General features: G+C 58.4%; 2 protein-coding genes across 4 annotated transcripts in view; one reads left to right on the top strand and one right to left on the bottom strand.

The window, feature by feature from the left end:
- Window positions 1–4,135, bottom strand: part of CELA1 (chymotrypsin like elastase 1) — a 21,764-nt gene extending 17,629 nt beyond the window's left edge. Inside the window, exon 1 of the mRNA XM_062636037.1 lies at window positions 4,131–4,135. The gene's annotated coding sequence lies outside the window, so the exon portion shown is untranslated. The remainder of the gene's footprint in view (window positions 1–4,130) is intronic.
- Window positions 4,110–26,263, top strand: SLC4A8 (solute carrier family 4 member 8). 3 transcript variants are annotated; one of them, XM_062636023.1, is made up of 25 exons: window positions 4,120–4,266; window positions 5,677–5,792; window positions 10,267–10,348; window positions 10,839–10,973; window positions 11,374–11,509; window positions 11,636–11,796; window positions 13,952–14,140; window positions 14,238–14,326; window positions 14,428–14,585; window positions 14,911–14,998; window positions 15,378–15,524; window positions 15,652–15,743; window positions 16,122–16,296; window positions 16,429–16,562; window positions 17,390–17,635; window positions 17,713–17,818; window positions 18,650–18,811; window positions 19,393–19,506; window positions 19,792–19,953; window positions 20,735–20,986; window positions 23,137–23,205; window positions 24,107–24,280; window positions 24,353–24,490; window positions 24,790–24,890; window positions 26,169–26,263. In XM_062636023.1, exons 4-25 carry the CDS (start codon window positions 10,868–10,870, stop codon window positions 26,254–26,256), a joined length of 3,087 nt encoding a protein of 1,028 aa, XP_062492007.1. In that variant the 5' UTR covers window positions 4,120–4,266; window positions 5,677–5,792; window positions 10,267–10,348; window positions 10,839–10,867; the 3' UTR covers window positions 26,257–26,263. The 3 variants fall into 3 exon arrangements, with proteins under 3 accessions (XP_062492006.1, XP_062492008.1, XP_062492007.1); XM_062636022.1 differs by lacking the exon at window positions 5,677–5,792 and having other exon boundaries at window positions 4,110–4,266; XM_062636024.1 differs by lacking the exons at window positions 5,677–5,792; window positions 18,650–18,811 and having other exon boundaries at window positions 4,110–4,266.

The following is a 26,263-nucleotide window of genomic DNA, read 5'->3' as shown; positions in this document are numbered from 1 at the left end:
GCACTTCTCCCTGTTCTGGCTTGGGCAGTGACTGTAGCTGCTGCTAAGTGATGGGGATGCTCACATGGAGACAGGATCCTCGGTGGATGCTGGGGAGGGTGGAAGGAGGAGCCCTTTGCACGGGCACAGCCCCTGGTGTTGGCTTTGGAGGCTGCATTTCTGTGCGACAGGGGCTGGGGCAATGGGAAGAGGCGCCTCCGGTGCTCCAGTGACCGCTTCTCCCTTCACTCCTCGCAGCCGTCCTGGACGCCGGGCTGGGTGCTGGAGGAGGCTGCGCTGGGACCGGGCGCCATCCTCACCTCTGCGGATGCTCAGGCTTGGGACACCGGCCAGGAGGTTTCCCCTCGGGGGCAGGAGGCCAAAAGGACGGTGTAAAGCTCATCTCAGCCCGCCTGGAGCAAGCCCTCAGCCTTCACGAGAGCCCGCTGCTGGTTCGGACTGGGGCCAGCTCGGGCAGGGCAGGGCTCCTGCTCCCTGTCACCCGGAGTTGCTCCCTGGTGATGGGGTTGGGTGTGTTTTGGCTCGCTGTGGATATCAGAGCCACTTCTGCCCTGCTGCCCCACCTTTAACTGGGTGGAAAAGACTTTTCCATAGCTACTGGGGATGGTGGAAAAGACTCAGTGATGTCCTTGTTCCATCTCCCTGCTTAATCCCTTGGGAAAACCATCTATAGGATGAAAGGCTCTGGGAGGAGGTGGCGGGTGCAGAAGATGCAGCCTCTGGTCCTGCTGCTGGTTCTTTGCCTGGCTGAGCCTCCCTGGGCTGGGATTTGCCCTCAAGCAAGGTCCTGAATAACAGGAGCAAGTAATTGCACGGGAGGGTGTCATCCATGTGCCCAGAATGAAGAGTACATCCATCAACAGCAGTGTTACGTAGAACTCTCCATCAGTGCCTACCCGTGTGTGGTGCAAAGGGATTCACCTGTAGGGGCAGGGAAACTGAGGCTCAAAGCACGGCTTAGCTCCGCATCCCCTTCGTGTTTTGCGAGGAAATGGGTTTGGCGTCCCCCGTTTGGGGCAGCTTGCACCGAACTCGAGGGCCGGCTCCTCCTCTCCTTCCCAAGGGCAGGAGGAGCAGGGATCAGGGGTCTCCATCCTCAGCGGCGCAGACCACAGCCACGAGCCGGGGCTCCCCCCAGCAACGGAGCCGCGCTGATGGCTGTGCCGGGGACCAACATCCCCGTGCCCCATGGGGCTCATCCCTTCGGGCAGGGCACTGCTCCCATCCCTGCGGTCCCCGTCTAGCCCCGGATCTGCAGGGGGTGAAGCTGTTTGGGAGCCACTTCCCAAGACAAATCTGCCTTTAGGGGCAGAGCTTTGAGCTTGGCTTCTCCATCCACGCGGTGCGGGAGACGCCGGGCAGAATCAGGCCCTTCAGTTCACTGGAGGGCAAAGTGGGGTTTGGGAACGTCACGGAGCAGCTTTCCCGTGAGCATCTCCTGCTCCAAGTTTCCTTCCGCAGCTTCTCTCGCTGGCTGGTGCTGCTCCATAGGGTGCTTTGTGCTGCTCTATAGGGCATGGAAGAAAACACCCTTTAACAGCAAGGTGAGATCCTGGAAGTGCGGGATCGGGAAGTGAGCAAACCCATTCGTTTATGTGGTGTGAAAGGGGAAGAGCCGGCCTGGATTTGCTCTCAGGAAGAAAACCAGCCTGGATCTGGGAAATCCAATTTGGAAAGCACGGCTGCCTCTTCCCTGGAGCCAAAGCATCCAAGGCATGGGGCTGGTTTCCATGAGCAGCCATGGTTGCGCTCATCACCAACAGGGTGATGCTGGGGGTGATGCTGTGGGGTGAAGCTGGAGGTGATGCTGTGGGGTGATGCTGGGGTTGATGCTGGGGGTGATGCTGTGGGTGGGGTGATGCTGGGGTGATGATGCTGGGGGGTGGGGTGATGCTGTGGGTGATGCTGTGGGTGATGCTGTGGGTGATGCTATGGGTGATGCTGTGGGTGATGCTGTGGGTGATGCTGTGGGTGATGCTGTGGGTGATGCTATGGGTGATGCTGTGGGTGATGCTGTGGGTGATGCTGTGGGTGATGCTATGGGTGATGCTGTGGGTGATGCTGTGGATGCTGATGCTGTGGGGTGGAGGTGCTGTGGGGTGATGCTGGAGGTGATGCTGTGGGGTGATGCTGGGGGTGATGCTGGAGGTGATGCTGTGGGGTGATGCTGTGGGGTGGTGCTGGAGGTGATGCTGTGGGGTGATGCTGGGGGTGATGCTGTGGGGTGATGCTGTGGGGTGATGCTGTGGGGTGATGCTGTGGGGTGATGCTGGAGGTGATGCTGTGGGTGATGCTGTGGGATGATGCTGGAGGTGATGCTGTGGGGTGGTGCTGGAGGTGATGCTGTGGGGTGATGCTGGGGGTGATGCTGGAGGTGTTGCTGTGGGGTGATGCTGAAGGGGGTCACTAACCCAAAGGACATGGAAAACCACACTGGGTGCATTTGGGGCCTGATGCTGCATCCCTTGTGCTGGGCTGAGCACTTCCACCAACTCCACTCCACTGCTGGCCTGTCCCAGTGTGGCTTTGTTATATATAGAGATGTTGTGCTGCACGGTGCAATTATCACCCCCTTCCCAGCCGGAGGCTCCAGGGTGACCCGGGAGCTGCCGCTTTTAATGCAGCCCTTTCCATCGGCATGGATGTGCCTCTGCTTCCTGAATACCCTTAAGTACAGGGTGCCGGTCCCAGCTGCGGGGAGTGGGCGGCGTTGGTTTGGCTGTCTCTCGGGAGCCCGTTCCCGTAACTGGGAAGCCAGGACCGGCTTCAACCTGCTTTAATTCCCGCAACCAGGAACGTGCGCATCCTCCCTCGGCTCCTGTTTGCAGCCCGAGGCTGGAGCTGGCACAAACGCTCCCAGTGAAACGCGGCTGAACAGCAGCTCCGGGTGGGAAATGCTCGGCGCTTGAGTTTCCCTCTTCAGGAGCCTGGGATGTGGCGAGGGAGAAGAGGCTGCCCCCAGGCTCTGTGCCCCCCAAGCCCCAATATCAGGCGTTTGGGGGACCACGTTTTCAGAGGAGCCAAAGGGAACGGATCCCAGGGGGCAGGAGGGATGTAAAATGGGATTGTCCTGCAGCGAGAACAGGAACAGGACTGCTTCAAGGCAAAGCTCTGACCTCTGCGGTTGTCCCCGGTCTCTTGGTGGCTGTTGGAATTGCCATTGGAAATAAGGGAAAGGGGATCATCATCCCCCCCAACCCTAACCCTAACCCTGGGAAAACCCAGGCAATGGGGCCAGGGGGGACTCTGCAGTGGGGAGAGGGGGCGATGAGTGAAGGGGGTTTGAGCCCAGGTCCTATTGACCCCCCCCTTCTTCTGACCCCTTCCTCCTGGGGCAGAGGCATCCCCGGAGGAGCAAAGAGCAGGGATTGCCCTGAGGAGTGAGGCTGCAGCTGGGGACAGGGGGAAAAGGGGTCCTGGGGAGGGTGCTGGGGGGGGTCACAAAGGTACTGAAGGGGCTCAGGGTGATGCTGGAGACGGGGGGTGTCACTAACATGCTCATGGGGATCAGGGTGATGCCTAGGGGGGCTCAGGGTGGTGCTGGGGGGGTGATGATGGGGGGGGGGTCACTAAAGTACTGAAGGGGCTCAGGGTGATACTGAAGGGGATCAGAGTGGTGGTTGGGGGGGACTCAGGGTGATGCTGGGGGGGGGGGGTGAGGCTGGAGACGGGGGGGGGTCACTACTGTACTGGCAGGGATCAGGGTGATGCTGGAGCAGCTCAGGGTGATGCCGGGGGGTGATGCTGGAGAGGGGGGGTCACTAAAGCACTGAAGGGGCTCAGGGTGATGCAGGGGGGTGATGCTGGAGGGGGGGGGTCACTAAAGCACTGAAGGGGCTCAGGGTGATGCCGGGGGGTGATGCCGGAGAGGGGGGGTCACTAAAGCACTGAAGGGGCTCAGGGTGATGCCGGGGGGGGGTCACTAAAGCACTGAAGGGGCTCAGGGTGATGCCGGGGGGTGATGCCAGAGGGGGGGGTGTCACTGAGAAGCTGACGGGGCCCCAGCGGGGGTCGCTGCAGGAGCGGGCCCATAGAACCCTCCCCGGTCGCAGCTCCCCGACCCCCCCGGCCCTGCCTCCTCCCTCCGCCCCCCCCCCCCGGCCCTGGGCGGGGTTTGTCCCCGGCTCCGGGCGATGGCGGAGCCGGTGTGAGCGGCACCGGGGCTGCAGCCGGCAGCGGCCCCCCCTGGCCCCCAGCCCCGGGGGGGTGCCGGGCCCCGCCATGCCCGCAGGCAGCAACGAGCCCGACGGCATCCTCAGCTACCAGGTGGGGGGGCAGCGGCCGGGGGGGCCCGGAGGATGCTCCGTGCATGCTCACTGCGGCATTGCCGATGGCGGGGGGGGGGGGAGGCGTCTGCAAAGGGGGATGGGTGCATGGGGGGGGGGGTCTAAGGGGGAGGGGGGGGATGGGGGTGCTTGGGAGGTGGCTGTAAAATGGGGGGGTGGGGGGGTGCGAGGCATCTGCAAGGTGGAGATGGGGGGCGAGGGGTGCAGGAGGGACGTGAGCGCGGTGCCTGTTGGGGGGCTCCCCGCTGGGCCCCCCTTGTCCCTTGCATCTACGTGTGGTGATGCTGTGGGTCCTTTGGAGGGGGAACAACGCCGCTGCCCCCCACAGAGCCCCACGACACCAGTCCCGGGGGGGGGGGGGGGATGCTTTTGTGTCCTCCAGGCGCTTTGTGCCCGGTGTTGGGGTGCAGGTGCCCCCCCCGGCCCCTTTCAGCATCTCCTTGCCTGACCCCATGGGATTTGGCTGCGGGAGCTGCTCCTGGTGGCGGATGAGGTGGGAATTGATTCATCTGGAATGGGAGCTCCTGGGAAGGAGGGAGAGGAATTCACACCTCCCCCTGCAAGCGCTGACACGTCCTGATGGTGCTCGGCTGGGACCTGCGTCCTTCCCCACACAGCCCCGCTGTGGGGCCCTGTCCCCTCCCATTGCAAGCACCCGGCTCCAAGCCCACCACAGCTTAAATCCTGGTCCAGGACCCGGAGGGGGCCCAGTGAAGGATGGAGCCACCAGGATGGGGCTTTGCCCATTCAGGATGGAGATGGAGAGGGGCAGGGAGGGGGTCTCCTGCTCCACCTCCACAGCAGCCCCTGGTTTGGCTCTTGCTACCCTCATCCCCTAACACCACCAGGATGAGGGGTACCAGCCCCGTTTCGGGTCAGTTGATGACATTGACCCTCCCTCCCAGTGCTCACGTGGGGGCTGGCCCCGAGGTTTGCATGGTCATAGGATGCTCTTGGCTTCCCCAGCACCACGAGCACCCCAAGCCCAACCTGAGCCCCTCTGCTTTGTCCCCGCTTACAGCAGAGCTTCCCCAGGGCAGGAGGAGCAGCACTGAGCCGGGTGGATGAAGGCACCTGGCAGCAGGATGGAGAGGGAGGGTACCTGCAAGTGCTGGTACCCAGCCTGGGATGGGATAACGTCCTGGAGCCGTCCCTCCTTCCCGCTCCATCCCATCCCAACCCTGGGAAATCCTTGGATCCTCCAGCAGTCTCCTCAGGGAATTAACCCCTCTGAGCCCATTTGAGCGGCCCCATGGGGACCAAGGGAGTGTGGAATGGGGGCATTTCCTTCGGTTACATCTCCCCGCTGGGCTCGGGATGGTTCTGGGAAGGGCGATGGGATACCCGCAGGTGCCCCTTGTTCTGCTTCCTCCTGTGTTTGCTCCTGAAGCTTTAATGTCAATAATAGAGGAGCAGAGCCTGGATCAGGATGGGATTTGAGCTGATGAGGCCTCGGTGTCACCTTCCCCCCCTGTGCTATTTAACACCCTGGGTCACCTTTCACAGGTTCCCTTTGTGCTGAGGGAGTTCACTGGAGCAAAGGAGCTGTTAGGATGGGAATAGAGGAATAGCTCAGCTGGGAAAATGAAGCAGGGCTGGAAATGGTGAGGAGAGGGGGAAAAGCCGCTTCCCTGGCCCTTTCCGTGCCGTGCAAGGACTGCCTCTGCCTGATGGGGTTCACTGCAGCACCAAGGGGATGGAGGCCACGACTCTGTAATGGTCGCTCCTTGTGCCCCTGCTGTTGATGCTCTCGATGATGAACCTGAACCAGGGCTTGCACAGTGATGGCTCTGGAGGAGTCACAGCCACAGAGCCAGGGAATCAGCCAGGGTGGAAAAGAGCTTCAAGATCAAGTCCAACCATTCCCAGCCCTGCCAAGGCCACCGCTGCCCCATGGCACTGAGGCCTCATCTCCATGGGCTGTGAGTGCTTGCAGGGATGGTGCCTGCAGCCCTGCCCTGGGCAGCCTGTTCCAATGCCTGAGCACCCTCTGGGGCAGGAATTGCTCCTCAGCTCCATCTAAACCTGCCCTGGGGCAGCTTGAGGCCGGTTCCTCTTGTCCCATCCCTTGGTCCTTGGGAGCAGAGCCCAGCCCCTCCTGGCTCCATCCTCCTGGCAGGCACTTGGAGGCAGCCAATGCAGGGGCACAATCCCTGCCCTGGCCCTGCTGCTGCCTCACTGGTGCTGAGCCAGGCCGGGATGCTGGGGGCTTCCTGGCTGCCTGGGCACAAGCTGCTCCTGCTCAGCTCCATCCATCCAGCTCCTTTCCCATGGGCAGTTTCCAGCCGCTCTTCCCCAAGCCTGGAGCCTTGCAGGGGGTTGTTGTGGCCCCAGTGCAGGACTTTGCCTTCTTGAACCTCATCCCATTGGCACAGCCATGGAGCCAGCCTGGCCAGATCCCTCTGCAGAGCTTCCCACCCAACCGGCTGTCAGCTCAGATCCACTGAGGGTACCCTGCATCCCCTCATCCAGATCATCAGTGAAGATCCTGAGCAGCACTCAGCCCTGAGGGACACCACTGGATGTGACACCCTTCACCACCGCTCTTCGGGCTCTGCCATCCAGCCCGTTTCCACCCCATCCAGGCCACGAGCAGGCAGCTTCTCCAGCAGAGCCCTGCAGGAGGCAGTGCCAAAGGCTTTGCTAAGATCCAAGCAGACCAAAGGGCCGCAGGCAGGGGCGGGCACCGGGAAAAGGATGGGAAGGCCGGAGGCACCGGGAAACGCGGTCCCGTGGTGAGCGCCAGGAGCTGGCATCGAGCTGGGTCTGCCGTGCGGCGCCGGGGACCAGCAGCATCGCCAGCGTCCGCTCCTCCTGCTCGGCTCATCCGGCAGCGCGGGGAGGCGGTGATGCTGCTCCTGATGGGGCCGCGGGGAGCAGAGCCCACGGCAGCGCCTGCGGCTGAAACCCCTGCGGGTTCAGGGGCTGTTGTTAGAGCCAAAGCTGCCCCTTTGTGCCTTTATTAGAGGAACGACTTGGAAAGCGATGGGAACCGCAGCACTGCAGAGGTTTCCTTTGCGTGGGGACCAGATTTTGGCTTTCTTGGGGAGCTCCTGTCCAGGCCGGCAAGGGAGGAGAAACCCGGCGGCAGGAGCGGGTTCTCTTCAGCCTTGAAGACATTCATGGCCATTGGAAGAGCAGCCCGAAGAGGGGGAAGGAAAGGAGACCCCAAGTGTTTCCAGGAGGCCCTTCCAAAGCTGCAGCTGCGGCTCCAGTGTGAGATGCGATTGGCTTTGAAGGCACTAAGCCTGGTAATCCCCTTCCCGGCCGGGGTGGCAAAGGGAAAGAGAAGCAAAACGGCTCCCTTCTGCCTGCTCCTGTGCTCCTGCAGCCCTGCCAGCACCAACCCCAGCCCTGCCAGGCCAAACCCGATGCTCTCCATGCTCCACGCAGGTGAAGCTTCACCCTTGCAGGTTCCCGAGGGCCTTTGGATGCTGTCGGTGGCCGTGTCCTGTGCCCAGGTGCCATCTAGTGAGGCTCGCAGGCATCACTGCGGAGGGGAAAGCATATATACCTCCAAATCCCATTACCGACAAGAGAGGAGATGCTGGAGGAGGAGGCACACAGAGGAGTGATGCTCATGGACCTGCATGGCCGCAGGGGTGGATGATGGCTGGAGCGGGACAGGGGAGCTGTGCACAGGGAGGACATGGAGGTGATTCAAGGCAGCCAAGGGCAAGTCCTGCCTGACCCACCTGGAGGCCTCCTGTGGTGGTGCAACTGCACCAGGGGGCAGAGGAAGGGATGCAGGCGTTGTCTGCCTGGAGCTCTGTAAAGCCTGAGGATGCTGGGGAGGGACCTGCATCAGGGGCTGGAGCCATGGGACGAGGGGTGATGGGTTCAGACTGGAACGGGAGGAGTTCAGGTTGGAGATAAGGAAGTTCTTCCTTGTGAGGGTGCTGGGACACTGGGATGGATTGAATGGAGAAGGTTTGGATGCTCCATCCCATCAAGGGCAGGTTGGATACAGGGGCTTGGAGCACCCTGCTCCAGTGGAGGGGTTGGAGCTGGAGGAGCTTTCAGGTCCTTTCCAACCCAAACCACTCCATGATTCCAGGATTCTATGACCCAGAGGGTAGCGGTCAATGGCTCAGTGTCTGCATGGACACCAATGGTGACCCTCAGGGGTCTGTACTGGCACCAGCACTGTTTGATACCTTCAGTGACACAGAGAGTGGGACTGGGGGCATTGCCAGCACATCTGCAGATGGCTCGAAGCTGAGTGGTGCAGTTGATGTGCTCGAGGGGCAGGGTGCGGGATGCAGGATGCAAGATGCAGGGTGCAGGATGCAGGGTGCAGGATGCAGGATGCAAGATGCAGGGTGCAGGATGCAAGATGCAGGGTGCAGGATGCAGGGTGCAGGATGCAGGGTGCAGGGTGCAGGATGCAGGATGCAGGGTGCAGGATGCAGGGTGCAGGGTGCAGGATGCAGGGTGCAGGATGCAGGGTGCAGGATGCAGGGTGCAGGGTGCAGGATGCAGGATGCAGGGTGCAGGGTGCAGGGTGCAGGATGCAGGGTGCAGGATGCAGGGTGCAGGATGCAGGATGCAGGGTGCAGGGTGCAGGATGCAGGGTGCAGGGTGCAGGGTGCAGGGTGCAGGGTGCAGGATGCAGGGTTCAGGATGCAGGATGCAGGGTGCAGGGTGCAGGATGCAGGGTGCAGGGTGCAGGATGCAAGGTGCAGGGTGCGGGATGCAGGGTGCAGGATGCGGGATGCAGGGTGCAAGATGCAGGGTGCAGGGTGCAGGATGCAGGGTGCAAGATGCAGGGTGCAGTGTGCAGTGTGCAGGGTGCAGGGTGCAGGATGCAGGATGCAGGATGCAGGATGCAGGGTGCAGGATGCAGGGTGCAGGGTGCAAGATGCAGGATGCAGGGTGCAGGATGCAGGGTGCAGGATGCAGGATGCAGGGTGCAGGGTGCAGGATGCAAGCTGCAGGGTGCAGGGTTCAGGGTTCAGGGTGCAGGATGCAGGGTGCAGGATGCAGGATGCAAGGTGCAGGGTGCGGGATGCAGGGTGCAGGATGCGGGATGCAGGGTGCAAGATGCAGGGTGCAGGGTGCAGGATGCAGGGTGCAAGATGCAGGGTGCAGGGTGCAGGGTGCAGGGTGCAGGATGCAGGATGCAGGGTGCAGGGTGCAGGGTGCAGGATGCAGGGTGCAAGGTGCAGGGTGCAGGATGCAGAACGCCATCCAGAGGGACTTGGCCAGGCTTCCATGCGAACCTCATGAGGTTCAACGGGGCCAAGTACAGGCTCCTGCACAAAGGTTGGGGCAATCCCTGGTATCAACACAGACTGGGGGCTGGAGGGGACCCCTGAGGAGAAGGAATTGGGGGTACTGGTGGGTGAAAGACTGGACTTGAGCGGGCAATGGGTGCTTGCAGAACAGAGGCCACCCCTATCCCGGACTGCATGCAGAGGTGTCAAGCACCTTGACCCTGCCCCTTTGCTCTGCTCTGGAGTCCTCAGCACAGGAAGGGCATGGACCTGATGGAGAGGGGCCAAAGGAGGGCACAAAAACGCTCCGAGGGACGGAGCAGCTCTGCTGTGAGGAAAGGCTGAGAGCTGGGGCTGTTCCCAAGAGAGAGGAGAAGGCTCCTTAAGGGGAGGCCTTACTGTGGGCTCTCAGTGCTTAAAAGGGGCCTATAAGGAAGATGGGGAGAGACTTTTCAGCAGGGCCTGTTGTGGTGGGATGAGGGGTGATGGCTTTAAACTGAAAGAGGATTCAGGCTGGATGTGAGGAAGCAATCCTTTGCAATGGGGGTGGTAAAAGCCTGGCACAGGCTGCCCAGAGAGGTGGTGGATGGATCCCTGGACATGTCCAAGGCCAGGCTGGACGTGGTTCTGGGACCCTGCTCTAGTGGCTGTCACCCCTGCCCATTGCAGGGGGTTGGACTCGATGAGCTTTGAAGGTCCCTTCCAACCCAAACCGCTCCATGTTCTACAAACCCAACCTGTACCTTCTCCTCCTTGCTGAACAGAGGCAGGACGAGGAGGCAGTGATTGACCAGGGAAGAACCAGCAACGTCGTCAACATCCACTATGAGAAGGAGGAGCTGGAAGGTGAGCGTGCGCTGGGATCCTGCTAGGGGACCACCAGTGCACAAAGTCCTGCCCCATGTCCTTCGCTCCCCATTGGGCTCCTTAGCGAAGCAGCTCAGTTCTGGCAGCGTTTAGGGATGCTCTGGCTGACAAAGAGAGGGGAAAAGCCCCCCCATAGGGCTGGGTCATTCACGGCTGCCTTCCTCAAGGGGCTGCTCACAGCTCATTGGGTGGAACTGATTTGATCTGGTGTCAATCGAGGCCTTTAAACACGGTCCCTCCTGTCTCAGGCTGCGCCGCCCAGCAAAGCTGGGCTTTGAGAGCAGTCCCAGTGCCGTCAGTGTGCTTTTGGGTGACCCAGAGCCATCGTTTGCCACCGTGGTGGCAAGGGTTGAGCAATACAGCTCCGTGCCCGCCAGGGATGCAGGGAGCGCCCCGCGATGGGAAGCCGCTCTTTCTCCGCGTTTCCATCCCGGCAGCATCGAGTGATGCCGGCGCTGCTTTCCCGCAGGCCACCGGACCCTGTACGTGGGGGTGCGGATGCCGCTCGTGCGCCAGAGCCACCGGCACCACCGGCCCCACGGCCGCAAGGAGCGCAAACGGGAACGGGAGAAGGATTCTGCCCCCGCGGAGCAGGGCGACCACTGTGAGTCCTCCCTGTTATCCCCAGGGAACGCGGGGAGGGAAAGGCCCCCTTTCCCCAGGCTTTCCCCACTTGTTTTGTCGGTTTAAGGCAGTGGAAAGGGGAGTCAAGGTGCTGAACCTCATCCCGTTGGCCCTGATCCCTCTGCAGGGGGGATCCCTCTCTTCTTCCTGAGCGGGATCCGGGCTTTAAAGGGAAATGCGGGGAAGGAAAGCAGCCCATCCCATGGGAAGCTGGAGCGGCTGCTTCTCCTTCCCCATGGCTCTGTGCAAGCCTGGACAGCCCCAGGGCAGAGGGAGCAGATGGACCCTTTATGGCTGGGCTGATGCTGGTCCGATGCCCGCTGTGCATGGGAGCGGATTGCGGCACAGTAACGGGACGGGGCTCTGCCTTCTGCCCCCAGTCACCCCGTCCCAGCGGGTGCAGTTCATCCTCGGGACCGAGGAGGACGAGCAGCACGTCCCCCATGACCTGTTCACCGAGCTGGATGAGATCTGCCTCAAGGAGGGCAAAGATGCCGAGTGGAAGGAGACGGCGAGGTAAAGCCCTGCCGCGGGATGAGCTCTTCCAGCGCAGGAGCGGGCGGGCGTGACGGTACCCACAGCTCCATCAATGGGGCTGGGGCTGGCCCGTGCCGTGGGGCGGACGGTGCCCGGTGTCCGCAGGTGGCTGAAGTTTGAGGAGGACGTGGAGGACGGCGGCGAGCGCTGGAGCAAGCCCTACGTGGCCACGCTCTCCTTGCACAGCCTCTTCGAGCTGAGGAGCTGCCTCGTCAACGGCATGGTGCTGCTGGACGTCTGCGCCAACAGCATGGAGGAGATCGCAGGTACCGCATCCCCCCAAGCGAGCTGGGCTTGGGGGGCAGGCACGCAGCAGTGCCACGGCTCTTCCCTCCCATAGGGCTCCTTTGGAAAGCGATCTGGGGGGTTAGAGGGCATTCCCCAGCCAGAAAGGAGCGCGTGTCAGGGCTTAGCTCTTGGCAATGCGGGTCTGTGCAAGAGCTGAGCCTCAGTAGGGAAGCTCTTTACCGCAAGTCATTTCCTTTTCCTTTTCACCTGCCTTAACTTCAGGGTGGAGGAGCCTGAAAGGCAGAGCTCACCACTTATCGCTGGTCAGTTATCACTTTATCAGTCTGCCAGCTTAGCAGCTTAGCAGTTACCAGTTTATCACTTTATCAGTCTACCAGTTTATCAGTTTACCAGTTATCAGTTTATCAGTTATCATTTTATTACTTTATCAGTTATCAGTTATATCAGTTTATTACTTTATCAGTTACCAGTTATCAGTTTATCAGTTATCAGTTACCAGTTATCAGTTTATCAGTTACCAGTTATCAGTTACCAGTTACCAGTTTATCAGTTATCAGTTATATCAGTTATCAGTTATACCAGTTATCAGTTATATCAGTTATCAATTACCAGTTATCAGTTACCAGTTACCAGTTTATCAGTTATCAGTTATATCAGTTATCAGTTATATCAGTTATGAGTTACCAGTTATCAGTTATAAGTTATCAGTTATATCAGTTATCAGTTACGAGTTATCAGTTATAAGTTATCAGTTACGAGTTATCAGTTATAAGTTATCAGTTATACCAGTTATCAGTTATATCAGTTATCAGTTATACCAGTTATCAGTTATACCAGTTATCAGTTACCAGTTACCAGTTTATCAGTTATCAGTTACCAGTTATCAGTTATACCAGTTACCAGTTTATCAGTTATCAGTTATACCAGTTATCAGTTATACCAGTTATCAGTTACCAGTTACCAGTTTATCAGTTACCAGTTATCAGTTATATCAGTTATCAGTTGTCAGTTACCAGTTATCAGTTATATCAGTTTATTACTTTGTCAGTTATCAGTTATATCAGTTATCAGTTACCTGTTACCAGTTATCAGTTACCAGTTATCGGTTATCATTTACCAGTTATCAGTTATCAGTTATATCAGTTATCAGTTATAAGTTATCAGTTGTATCAGTTATCAGTTATAAGTTATCAGTTATATCAGTTTATTACTTTGTCAGTTATCAGTTATATCAGTTATCAGTTACCAGTTATCAGTTATATAATTTATCAGTTATATCAGTCATCAGTTACCAGTTATCAGTTATATCAGTTATCAGTTATATCAGTCATCAGTTACCAGTTATCAGTTATAAGTTATCAGTTATATCAGTTATCAGTTATATCAGTTATCAGTTATATCAGTTATACCAGTTATCAGTTATGCCAGTTATCAGTTATATCAGTTATCAGTTATAAGTTATCAGTTATATCAGTTATCAGTTACCAGTTATCAGTTATAAGTTATCAGTTATCAGTTAGTCATCAGTTACCAGTTATCAGTTATAAGTTATCAGTTATATCAGTTATCAGTTATATCCGTTATGAGTTATATCAGTTATACCAGTTATCAGTTATACCAGTTATCAGTTATATCAGTTATCAGTTACCAGTTATCAGTTATAAGTTATCAGTTATATCAGTTATCAGTTACCAGTTATCAGTTATAAGTTATATCAGTTATCAGTTACCAGTTACCAGTTATCAAAGTTATCAGTTATATCAGTTATCAGTTACCAGTTATCAGTTATCAGTTATATCAGTTACCAGTTATCAGTTATAAGTTATCAGTTATCAGTTATATCAGTTATCAGTCATCAGTTACCAGTTATCAGTTATAAGTTATCAGTTACCAGTTACCAGTTATCAGTTATCAGTTATATCAGTCTCAGCCAACAGCATCCCTTTCCCTGCAGAGGCTGAACTCTGTTGCAGCTCCTTGCTAAGCAAGGCTGCGCTCTGGTCCTGGGGGTGCTGGGATCCGGTCCTGGGGGTGCTGGGTTCAGGTCCTGGGGGTGCTGGGCTCCGGTCCTGGGGGTGCTGGGCTCAGTTCTGGGGGTGCTGGGCTCAGTTCTGGGGGTGCTGCGCTCAGCTCCATCCCTGCTCTGAGGCTCGCTCCCCTTTGCCCCCCCAGAGCTGCTCCTGGGCCAGCAGGAGCCGTGCTCGGAGCTGGAGTCGCGCACGCGGGCGCGGGTGCGGGAGGTGCTGCTGCGGAAGCATCGCCACCAGAACGAGCGGAAGCGCAACAACCTCCTCCCCATCGTCCGCTCCTTCGCCGACGGCGGCAAGAAGCAGCCGGAGCCGCCCCTCCTCGAGAAGCCAGGTCGGCATTCCCATGGGATGCGCCCCCGGGAGAGGGGCTCTGCCCCGCCTGGGTCCCGTTCCTCACCGCCCATCCTCCTGTGCCCTTCCTCCCGCAGCCCAAGCTCTCAGCCCGCATCCTTCCCCCACCGCTGCAGAAGCCAAGAACGGGGTCCCCCCCGAGGCCAGCACCATGGATTTGAGCAAGGTGAGGCACACGGAGCCTGCCTGTGCCTCTAGGGCCGGATTCGCTCCTTCAGACTCTGCTGCTCTTGGGGCTCTTGCCTCTAAAGCCCTTGTCGTGCCCAGGCGGAGCTGCACTTCCTGAAGAAGATTCCCACTGGAGCTGAAGCATCCAACGTGCTGGTGGGGGAGCTGGACTTCCTGCCCCAGCCCATCGTGGCCTTCGTCCGCCTCACCCCCGCTGTCCTCCTCTCGGGCATGACGGAAGTTCCCATCCCAACAAGGTTGGAATGAGGAGCGCAAAGGGTTTATTATAACCCCCCCCCAATGAACAGCATCGGATTGCACGCATCACCCTGGCATCCCAAGGGCAGAAGGCCACGTTTCTCCCACTCACATCTCCTCACCGTTGCTTCTCCCTTCCCTGCTCTTTTAAACCCAATTTCCCAATGGAAGCTGGCCCCAAAGTTCCCTTTGTGATGGGGTTTGAGGAATTCCCAGCTCATCGCGGAGCCGGTGCCTGCGCGTCCCCTGTGGAATCTGGGAGCTCCTGGGGCACTCCTGGAGACAGGACCCGTCCTGATCTCCCGCTTGGTTTTCCCTGCCCAGGTTCCTGTTTGTTTTGCTTGGACCAGGAGGAAAAGCCCATCGGTACCACGAGATCGGCAGGTCCATGGCTACTATCATGACGGATGAGGTGCGCCGCGATAAGAGACATCTCCGGGTCCTATCTTCTCCTCTCCCTGTCCCTACATCAGCGAGGAGGAGGATTTGCTGCCAGCCATCCAAAGAGCCCACCCTTTGCTCACATCCCAAAGCAAACACATGGATTCACATCACCTCCCATCCTGGAGGCGGAAATCCCGCCTGGGGAGCATCCTGCACCTCGTCCCAGTGCTGGCTTCTCCTCTTGCAGCCAAAGAGGCCATGGGGGACGGGGCCTTGGGGAGGAGATGGGCAGGTTATTCCCAATGGGGGAACGCTCCCTGCCGCTCCCATGGGATGCGTGGAGGGCTTCCTGCGCCGGCTGGGGCAGGGCACGGGTTCTCCTCTCACCTGCTCTCTCCTGGGGGCAGGTCTTCCATGACGTTGCCTACAAGGCCAAGGACCGCGCCGACCTCGTGGCCGGCATCGATGAGTTCCTGGACCAGGTCACGGTGCTGCCGCCGGGAGAGTGGGATCCATCGATCCGAATCGAGCCCCCGAAAAGCGTCCCCTCGCAGGTGGGTGCTGCCCAGGGGAAAGGGGGCGGGGTGGGGGGGTGCAGGGACCCGGTTTACACCGGCACCAACGCAGCCCCGGGGGCAAAACAAGGTCCTCACGGGCACCCATCTTCATCCGACTCCCCAGGAGAAGAGGAAGGTGCCCGGCGCGCTTGAGGACAGCACTTCCCACAGCAAGGCGGAGAAGCACAGCGGCCCCGAGCTGGAGCGGACGGGGAGGTGGGAGCCCTGCACGTGGGGCTGGGTCGGAGGCTTTCCTCCCTTTTGGGGTCAGGGCAGGGCTCGGGGCCCCGGGCTGGGCAGGTCCGTGCCGGTGGGTGCAGCCGCGGCATCGCTGCCCAGAGCTGCTCTTGGCACGGGGGCAGAGGTGTTGGTACCTGCAGGGAAAGCTCTGCTGCTTCTCAGAGCAAGGGACCGTTGCCATAGGAGGGGCTGGGCTCTTCGCTTTGGTCCTTCTCTTGCTTCTGTGCCTTGGCGTAGAAAGGGATGGAGCGGGATGCTTCCTTTTAGCGAGGGAAGTGATTGTGTGCCCTTCTGCAGCCAAGGAAACTCCGTGTGTCCTCCCAAAGCCCAGTCCCTTCCTCTCCCTCGCTGCAGGCTCTTCGGAGGCTTGATCCTGGATGTGAAGCGGAAAGCCCCATGGTTCTGGAGCGACTTTCGGGACGGTGTGAGCCTGCAGTGCCTGGCATCCTTCCTCTTCCTCTACTGTGCCTGCATGTCCCCCGTCATCACCTTCGGGGGACTGCTGGGGGAAGCGACCAAAGGCCACATAGTGAGCACCCCTCTCCTTGGTAGCCCTGGGGAGGATGACACCCAAGGACAAATCCTTGCTGCAGTGAATTTGCTTCGTGCTGGGGCTTTCCTGCCCGTGTCTCATGCGTTGACTCCTCACCTCCCTGCACAGAGCGCCATGGAGTCGCTGCTGGGCGCATCCATGACCGGCGTGGTGTATTCCCTCTTTGCTGGCCAACCTCTCACCATCCTCGGCAGCACCGGCCCCGTCCTTGTGTTCGAGAAGATCCTCTACAAGTTCTGCAGGTAAGAAGGGGCTGGGGCTGGGCGCTGTGCGAGCTGCAGTGATGGGGAAAGGGGTTAGTGAGAGCTGTTGGGTTCTGGTTGTCTTCTGTGCCACGGGCATTGCCCACTGCTGCTCTAGTACATGGCAGTGCAGGAGCCCTCAGGCCATGAAGGATGGATGGGGCCATCTGGGGTCCTTAGAGTTGAAGGAGAGGCCCCACGAATGTGGGTGCCCAAGGGGATATGCTGGGTTTGGATGATTCTGATGAAAGAGCAGGAGCCCTTCATGGGAAACGGCTCTTTTCTGCACCAGTCCTTGGGTGTGATGGGTGATGACAGATGGGAGATGAACCACCCTTCTTGCCATTCAACTTCCTTCCTTAAGCCCCAGCTTGCTGGTAGCGGGTGACTGGGTGCCGAAGCAGCCACTTTCTGTGTTAGGGCAGCAAGGTGAAGTGGGAGAGGAGTTCTGTTAACACCTCCATTAGCCTCCATGGTGTTAACACAAGGACTGTTAATGGCCATTAAAGAATCGGCCAAAGTGCTCCTGGCTCTTCCCAAAGGAAGGCCAAGCTCAGAGCCTTGTGCTGGCTTTTCCACCCTTGGCTTTCCTTGGGCTCTGGCCTTTCCACCCTTGGCTTTCCTTGGGCTCTGGCCTTTCCATCCTTGGCTTTCCTTGGGCTCTGGCTTTTCCACCCTTGGCTTTCCTTGGGCTCTGGCCTTTCCATCCTTGGCTTTCCTTGGGCTCTGGCCTTTCCACCCTTGGCTTTCCTTGGGCTCTGGCTTTTCCACCCTTGGCTTTCCTTGGGCTCTGGCCTTCCCACCCTTGGTTCTCCTTCGCTCCGCAGGGAGCACGCGCTCTCGTACCTGTCCCTGCGGGCCTGCATCGGGCTCTGGACCGCCTTCTTCTGCGTGGTGCTGGTGGCCACCGACGCCAGCTCCCTGGTGTGCTACATCACCCGCTTCACCGAGGAGGCCTTCGCCTCCCTCATCTGCATCATCTTCATCTACGAGGCGCTCGAGAAGCTGAGTCACCTGCGAGAGACCTACCCCGTGCACATGCACAGCGAGCTCGACCTCCTCACCATCTACTAGTGCGTTCCTTGCCTCCTGCTCGGGGCTGCCCCTCCATCGCCTTGTCCTTACCCTGCCTTGGATTCTCTCCCCCCAGCTGTAAGTGCGAGCCCCCAGCCCATCCCAGCAATGAAACCCGGCGCTACTGGGACACCAACGGGATCGACGTGTCCAGCATCGCCTGGGAGAACCTCACGGTGACTGTAAGTGCCCTGTGCCGCAGACACCAGGTCCAGGAGCATCCTTGTGGTACCCAAGTCAGAGCCCTTCGGGTGATGCTGGGCTTCAGCCTGTGCTGCTGCTGCTCTGCTTCGATGGGATGTGTGCATGTAACCCGCTTGGTCCAGGGGAGGGGAGTCCCCCTTGTCCTGCCCAGCACCATGGGGAGTAGCTGCTCTCCTCAGCCTGGTTGCAGGATGAGGTTTCTGACCGGGAGCAAGGTCTAGGGGGTGCTTTGGGTGCTGCAGCAGTCACAGGGCTTGAGTTCATGCTCAAAGGTGGTACCTGGCTTCCTCAGTTGGGTCCTAGGAACTCCAGACCTTGCCTTCCCATTCCCTGCAGGCACATGCAGAAACTGGAGCGTCTGAGCCACCTCTTAGGCTGTTGCTGCCCAAAGCAGAGCCCAGGCACAGGGCGGGAGGCTCTTATGGACATCTCCATCCCCCCCATGGCCAGCCCCACACTGGGAAGGGATGGTTTGTCTCTTCTCTGTTGGTACCATGGTTGTTTTGGCCTGCCTGCCTTGGTCCCTCCTTATCCCCAGGAGTTTCCAGGTTTCCTTCCCCTCTGTTGTCTCCCCAGCCACAAGCACCTCCCATTCACGCAGAGGATGGGGTCTTGTGTTACGGTGTCCCCCCGGAGCCCACCTCTGCTCTCCTCTGTTCAATGTCTCTCAAGGGCTGCTGCTGCTTAAAGCTCAGCCTCCAGCAGCCGCAGTCACAAGGCCACGGATCTCGGACCCAGATCCTTGGAGCCCCCCGGTTCTCCTTGCTGCACGAGCGCTGCCTTTGTGTCCTCCTGCTCTCTCTCCCCAGGAGTGTCGCTATGCGCACGGAGAGTTTCGAGGACCCGCATGCGGACGCAACGGCCCCTACGCTCCGAACGTCCTCTTCTGGTGCTGCATCCTCTTCTTCTCCACCTTTGTCCTGTCGAGCTTGTTGAAGAAGTTTAAAACCAGCCGTTACTTCCCAACCAGAGTAGGTGGAAGATGGGGAGCAGCAGCAGCTTGCCACCCCTTGGTCGCCTTGACCAAGGTCTCCATCAGCGTGGATGCTCCTCGCTCCCCTCCATGAGCAGCATCTCCCACCTCCTCGTGACCTGCCCTGAGCTGGTTCTTTGTGCTCATGGCTGGGTTTTTCCCTTGGGAAGTCAGGCCTTCCCTGTTTTCCACCCTCTGTGCTCAATGTTGGTTCCAGTGTGGAGCTGCCATAGGAGAAGATGCTGTTTCTTCCTTTTGAGGTCCAAACGATGCCTCAGTGCCTTACCCCCCTATCAGCTGTGAGCGTGGTGTAGGGGCAGCCATCAGCCTCATTAGCATGTTATAATGCTTTTGAGGCTTGCATTGACTCAGCCCTTTCCCACCTCATTGCCTGGCACCAGATCTCAAAGGGACAACCCCAGCACCAGAACCTAACCGAGGGATCTCCCTGCCCGGCTCAGAGTGGGGGGGTCTTTGTTAACCAGGCTTAATGCTGACAATGCCCCCAGGCCCATTCCTTCCACCTCCTGTCATGGCCCTGCTTGCCAGGCGCCCCTCAGCTCTGGTTTCTCGCCCCAGGTCCGCTCCACAGTGAGTGACTTTGCCGTGTTCCTCGCCATCGTCGTCATGGTGCTCATTGACTTCATGGTTGGGATCCCATCACCGAAGCTCCACGTCCCCCATATGTTCAAGGTACTGGAGGGGTGTGAGCAGGTTCTGGCCCCTGGGGATGCCACCACTGGGGCAGGAGATGATGCTGGTGCGTGACCAGGTCCTTTTCCAGCTCCAAGGGCACTGTTCCCTTCTGGAAACAAGGCAAGAGCCCCTAAACGAGGCACCTCCAACAGAAGGGTCTATAGGTGCTGGCAGTGGCTGTGCTGAGCCCTATGGAGGGGCTGACATGGGTTGGAGGGTAACATCAGAGCCAATGGAGGTGCTGGGCTGGGGCAGGGTGCTGAGGTGTGTGCTCTGTTGCAGCCCACCAGAGATGACCGCGGGTGGCTCATCAACCCCATCGGCCCCAACCCGTGGTGGACGGTGTTGGCCGCGCTCATCCCAGCCCTGCTCTGCACCATCCTGATCTTCATGGACCAGCAGATCACTGCCGTTATCGTGAACAGGAAGGAGCACAGGCTGAAGGTCAGGGGCTGCTTGAGATGACCCCGTCCCCAACCCTCTGCAGAAGCTCCTGTCCCAAGGGCTTTGTGAAGGCGTTGCTTTGGGGGAACGGCTGCCTATGGGGCAGGAGGCTCTCCTGCGTTAATGGTGACACAGGAGGATGAGGGATCTTTGGGATCAGAGCCATTTCAAGAGAGGCAGGAGGCTCTCCTGCGTTAATGGTGACACAGGAGGATGAGGGATCTTTGGGATCAGAGCCATTGCAAGAGAGGCAGGAGGCTCTCCTGCATTAATGGTGACACAGGAGGATGAGGGATCTTTGGGATCAGAGCCATTGCAAGAGAGGCAGGAGGCTCTCCTGCATTAATGGTGACACAGGAGGATGAGGGATCTTTGGGATCAGAGCCATTGCAAGAGAGGCAGGAGGCTCTCCTGCGTTAATGGTGACACAGGAGGATGAGGGATCTTTGGGATCAGAGCCATTGCAAGAGAGGCAGGAGGCTCTCCTGCGTTAATGGTGACACAGGAGGATGAGGGGTCTTTGGGATCAGAGCCATTGCAAGCGGTGGAAATTTCCCCATGGGTGAAAAAGAGTCCATTTTGGGGGTATTTTTGGACGTAGGTACCACACAAACTCTCCACAGCCACTTTGAGCTCCTGCCTGATGCGTGCGCAGAGACTGGGGACATCCTCGTTCTAGTTTTAGATTGTTAAGAAGTCGACCTGAGCTCAAGTAGGGTTTGAGGCCAGCTTGCGGCGTGTCCTTGCGCTGGGATGCTCTGTGTTGCTTTGCTCCCTGCAGAAAGGATGCGGGTACCACTTGGACCTTTTCATGGTGGCCGTGATGCTGGGGGTGTGCTCCGTGATGGGGCTGCCCTGGTTTGTGGCTGCCACCGTCCTGTCCATCACCCACGTGAACAGCCTCAAGGTGGAGTCCGACTGCTCGGCACCAGGAGAACAGCCCAAGTTTCTGGGGATCCGAGAGCAGAGGGTCACGGGCTTGATGATCTTTGTGCTCATGGGCTGCTCCGTCTTCTTCACGTCTGCCTTGAAGGTAAGAGGGCAACGCAGAGCACCCCGGACCGTGGGCTTCTTGGGGGGTATTCAAGCATCGTCCCTGAGGAGTAGCGGTGGGATGCAGGAGGACGATGCTGTGATCCCGAACCTCGGTGCTTGACCCATGACGGGCACCTTCAGACCCCACTGTGTCGTGCTCGAGGACCCTGCTGGAACCTGAAGGCTCACCCATGCTTAGGGGTGTACCCAGACCACTAAATCTGCTCCTTTTAGAGCAGGCAGCACTCGATTCGCTCCCCGAATGCCTCAGCACAGCCGTTGCCAGGAGCTAAACACACCGACATCAGCCCCATGGGCTTCCTTGCACATCATGGGATCATAGAAGAGGTCAGGTGGGAAAGGGCCTTAAGATCTCCAGTTCCAACTAGATCATAGGCTCAAAGGAGACCCATCACCTTTAGGCTCAAAGCAGACCCATCATCTTTAGGCTCAAAGGAGACCCTCATCTTTAGGCTCAAAGGAGACCCATCACCTTTAGGCTCAAAGCAGACCCATCATCTTCAGGCTCAAAGCAGACCCATCATCTTTAGGCTCAAAGGAGGCCCTCATCTTTAGGCTCAAAGCAGACCCATCATCTTTAGGCTCAAAGCAGACCCATCATCTTCAGGCTCAAAGCAGACCCATCATCTTTAGGCTCAAAGGAGACCCATCATCTTTAGGCTCAAAGGAGACCCTCATCTTTAGGCTCAAAGGAGACCCATCACCTTTAGGCTCAAAGCAGACCCATCATCTTCAGGCTCAAAGCAGACCCATCATCTTTAGGCTCAAAGGAGGCCCTCATCTTTAGGCTCAAAGCAGACCCATCATCTTCAGGCTCAAAGCAGACCCATCATCTTTAGGCTCAAAGCAGACCCATCATCTTCAGGCTCAAAGCAGACCCATCATCTTTAGGCTCAAAGGAGACCCTCATCTTTAGGCTCAAAGCAGACCCATCACCTTTAGGCTCAAAGGAGACCCATCATCTTTAGGCTCAAAGGAGACCCATCACCTTTAGGCTCAAAGGAGACCCTCATCTTTAGGCTCAAAGGAGACCCTCATCTTTAGGCTCAAAGCAGACCCATCACCTTTAGGCTCAAAGGAGACCCTCATCTTTAGGCTCAAAGCAGACCCATCACCTTTAGGCTCAAAGGAGACCCTCATCTTTAGGCTCAAAGCAGACCCATCATCTTTAGGCTCAAAGCAGACCCATCATCTTTAGGCTCAAAGCAGACCCATCATCTTTAGGCTCAAAGCAAACCCATCATCTTTAGGCTCAAAGCAGACCCTCATCTTTAGGCTCAAAGGAGACCCTCATCTTTAGGCTCAAAGGAGACCCATCATCTTTAGGCTCAAAGGAGACCCTCATCTTTAGGCTCAAAGCAGACCCATCATCTTTAGGCTCAAAGCAGACCCATCATCTTCAGGCTCAAAGCAGACCCATCATCTTTAGGCTCAAAGGAGACCCTCATCTTTAGGCTCAAAGCAGACCCATCACCTTTAGGCTCAAAGGAGACCCTCATCTTTAGGCTCAAAGCAGACCCTCACCTTTAGGCTCAAAGGAGACCCTCATCTTTAGGCTCAAAGCAGACCCATCACCTTTAGGCTCAAAGCAGACCCATGATGTTTAGGCTCAAAGCAGACCCATCATCTTTAGGCTCAAAGCAGACCCATCATCTTTAGGCTCAAAGCAGACCCTCATCTTTAGGCTCAAAGGAGACCCATCACCTTTAGGCTCAAAGGAGGCCCTCATCTTTAGGCTCAAAGCAGACCCTCATCTTTAGGCTCAAAGGAGACCCTCATCTTTAGGCTCAAAGGAGACCCTCATCTTTAGGCTCAAAGGAGACCCTCATCTTTAGGCTCAAAGCAGACCCATCACTCCTTGCCACAAGAACACAGGGAAATGTTTCTCTTTAGATGAAGTCACCCATTTTCCTCCAGCCCTTCTGGAAACCAGGATTATTCGGATGCAACCAGACCCCTAAAGCAGAGCATCAGCTCCTTGCACGCTCCAAATCACTGCTGGTTAAACCCCCTCTTGAAGCCACTGGGAACTGAGAGGCTGGAGGGGGTTTTAGGCAGCACCTATAGGACAGTGACCACCCTGAGCATGTGCTTTAACCCAAGCCATCATTGCATTGTCCTTTGCAGTTCATCCCAATGCCTGTGCTTTACGGTGTCTTTCTCTACATGGGGGTGTCGTCGCTCAGAGGAATTCAGGTACGGAACTGCAGCGCTTCTGCCCTTGGGAGCTCAGCTCCATGCAAGTGGCACAGGGAAAACCATGGGCAGGCAGGAAATGAGGGTGTTTGGGGCAGGGAAAAGGGCTGGGGGAGGTGGGGGAGGTCCATGGGGCTGGGAGGAGCAGGCAGGCGGGGCTCAGCTCCATGGATTAGGGCGGTGTTTTGGGGATGTGGAAATGGGGGAATTCATAGGATCAGGGAATCAACCAGGGTGGAAAAGCCCTTTAGGGTCATCCAGTCCAACCATTCCCAGCCCTGCCAAGGCCACCGCTGCCCCATGGCACTGAGGCCTCATCTCTACCCTGTGTGAGCACTTGCAGGGCCGGTGCCTGCAGCCCTGCCCTGGGCAGCCTGTTCCAATGCCTGAGCACCCTCTGGGGCAGGAATTGCTCCTCAGCTCCATCTAAACCTGCCCTGGGGCAGCTTGAGGCCGTTTCCTCTTGTCCCATCCCTTGGTCCTTGGGAGCAGAGCCCAGCCCCTCCTGGCTCCATCCTCCTGGCAGGCACTTGGAGGCAGCGATCAGGTCCCCCCTGAGCCTTCTCCTCTCCACCTGAACCCCCCAGGTCCCTCAGCCCTTCCCCATCACACTTGGGCTCCAGGCCCTGCACCAGCTCCATTCCCTTCTCTGGCCCCGCTCCAGCCCCTCAATGTCTCTCTTGCAGTGATGGGCACTGCCCGTTGTCAACGCAGAGGGACCGCGATTCCCTTTGGGAACTGGGAATCCTTGCTGGGGGCTTCAGCTCCCATGGGGCAAATGGGAGCTGCTCCCAGGAGGAACCCTGGGGGATCCAGGATCTCCCCCCGCAAGCAGGATCCTGAAGGCTCCCTCCGCATCCCCGCAGTCCCACGGTGGTGGCTTCTCCCTTGTCCCTTGCAGTTCTTCGACCGCCTGAAGCTGTTCTGGATGCCGGCGAAGCACCAGCCCGATTTCATCTACCTGCGGCACGTGCCCCTGCGGAAGGTGCACTTCTTCACCTTGATCCAGCTCCTCTGCCTCGTCCTGCTCTGGGCCATCAAGGCGTCCCGGGCTGCCATCATCTTCCCCATGATGGTAAGAGCCGGCGGTGCTGGCGGGGAGCTGCAGCATCACCTCCGGCCTCACTGGCCTCTCCGGCTCGCGCAGGTCCTGGCGCTCGTCTTCGTCCGGAAGGTGATGGATTTCTGCTTCTCCAAGCGGGAGCTCAGCTTCCTCGATGACCTCGTGCCGGAGAGCAAGAAGAAGAGGTTGGACGACGCCAAAAACGAAGCCAAAGAAGAGGAGGTAACGCCGGCTGCGGGCTGCCAGGCTGCCCCTGGCCTGGCAGGGGAAAGAACAGGACTAAATGGAGCCCACATCGTAGCCTGTTCTTCATCAGCACTGAGCTTAGTGCTTCAATTACGGGGTATTCCTCAAGCTGGGTTTCTGCTGCGCCCAACGGTGCTTATTGCCATGGAGGGGTTTGCTCGTGACCATTGCCTTGGTGCGGGAGGTCCTTCCCCTGCTGCTGTCGGGCAGGAGAGGGCAGCTCCCAATGGGTTTCCTGGGGCACCAGAGGCCTGGATTTGTCCCTTTCACCGCAGGAGTCCCGCAAGATGATGGAAGCTGCTGCTGCCAACTCAGTTCAGCTGCGCCTGCTGGGCAAGAGCAGCAAAGCGGGTGTCCCAAAGCCAAGCAGTGACAGGTACGGCCCCAAGGGCCGGGATCCCCGGCAGCGTTAACTGGAAGGGGTTCGGGTCCGTGCTCTCCTCTTGCATCTCCCTTGAGCATCCCCTAGGACCCGGGTGGGCGGGCGGGCGCATGGGTATGGGCAGCGGTGCAGGAGGTGATGGAGGGCTCAGCTCTGACCCCAAGCCTCGCGTCCCCAATGACTTTATGGTACCTGGAGGTGCTCGGGCTCAACCCCGAGGAGCTGCGGGCGGGATCTGCACCAGCAGAGGCTCAGGAGAGGGCCCTGGGCTCCCTGAACCCGGGCAGAGCTCCCCTGCGTGAGCTGCGCTTGGGGTCCCCAGTGAGGGACTGAAGTGGAGGCAGCAGAGCCAGCAGCTCCTATGGGCACGGCTGGCTCTGAAACCCCCTTGTGGGGCTGACACCTAAACCCCCCTTGTGGGGCTGACCCCTAAACACCTCTTGTGGGGCTGATCCCTAAAACCCCCCTTGTGGGGCTGACACCCAAACACCTCTGGTGGGGCTGATCCCTAAAACCCCCCTTGTGGGGATGATCCCTAAAACCCCCCTTGTGGGGCTGACCCCTAAACCCCCTCTTGTGGGGCTGACCCCTAAAACACCTCTTGTGGGGCTGACCCCTAAACCCCTCTTGTGGGGCTGATCCCTAAACCCCTCTTGTGGGGCTGATCCCTAAACCCCTCTTGTGGGGCTGATCCCTAAACCCCTCTTGTGGGGCTGATCCCTAAAACCCCTCTTGTGGGGCTGATCCCTAAAACCCCCCTTGTGGGGCTGACCCCTAAACCCCCTCTTGTGGGGCTGACCCCTAAACCCCTCTTGTGGGGCTGACCCCTAAAACACCTCTTGTGGGGCTGACCCCTAAAACCCCCCTTGTGGGGCTGATCCCTAAAACACCTCACATGGGGCTGACCCCTAAACCCCTCTTGTGGGGCTGACCCCTAAAACCCCTCTTGTGGGGCTGACCCCTAAAACACCTCACATAGGGCTGACCCCTAAACCCCCTCTTGTGGGGCTGACCCCTAAAACACCTCTTGTGGGGCTGACCCCTAAAACACCTCTTGTGGGGCTGACCCCTAAACCCGCCTTGTGGGGCTGATCCCTAAACCCCCCTTGTGGGGCTGACCCCTAAACCCGCCTTGTGGGGCTGATCCCTAAACCCCCTCTTGTGGGGCTGACCCTTAAACCCCCTCCTGTGGGGCTGACCCCTAAAACACCTCCTGTGGGGCTGACCCCTAAACCCCTTCCTGTGGGGCTGACCCCTAACCCCCCCTTGCAGGGCCGACCCCTCTGAGATCAACATCTCGGACGAGATGCCCAAGACGGCCGTGTGGAAAGCGCTCACCATGGACACGGAGCCGCTCTGAGCGCGGT

The sequence above is a fragment of the Pezoporus occidentalis genome, unplaced genomic scaffold (genome assembly GCF_034315485.1).
Source record: "Pezoporus occidentalis ecotype Australia unplaced genomic scaffold, CSIRO_AGI_Poc_V1 ctg464, whole genome shotgun sequence".
Taxonomy (NCBI): domain Eukaryota; kingdom Metazoa; phylum Chordata; class Aves; order Psittaciformes; family Psittacidae; genus Pezoporus; species Pezoporus occidentalis.
Note: the sequence above shows the minus strand (reverse complement) of the source record. Positions and strands in the feature narration are given on the sequence as shown.

Coding starts and splice junctions, on each gene's coding strand:
- SLC4A8 (XM_062636022.1), top strand. CDS start 4,222: ATGCCCGCAGGCAGCAACGAGCCCGACGGCATCCTCAGCTACCAG. Junction 11,510..11,635: donor GAGTGGAAGGAGACGGCGAG/GTAAAGCCCTGC, acceptor CGGTGTCCGCAG/GTGGCTGAAGTTTGAGGAGG. Junction 15,525..15,651: donor CGAAAAGCGTCCCCTCGCAG/GTGGGTGCTGCC, acceptor CCGACTCCCCAG/GAGAAGAGGAAGGTGCCCGG.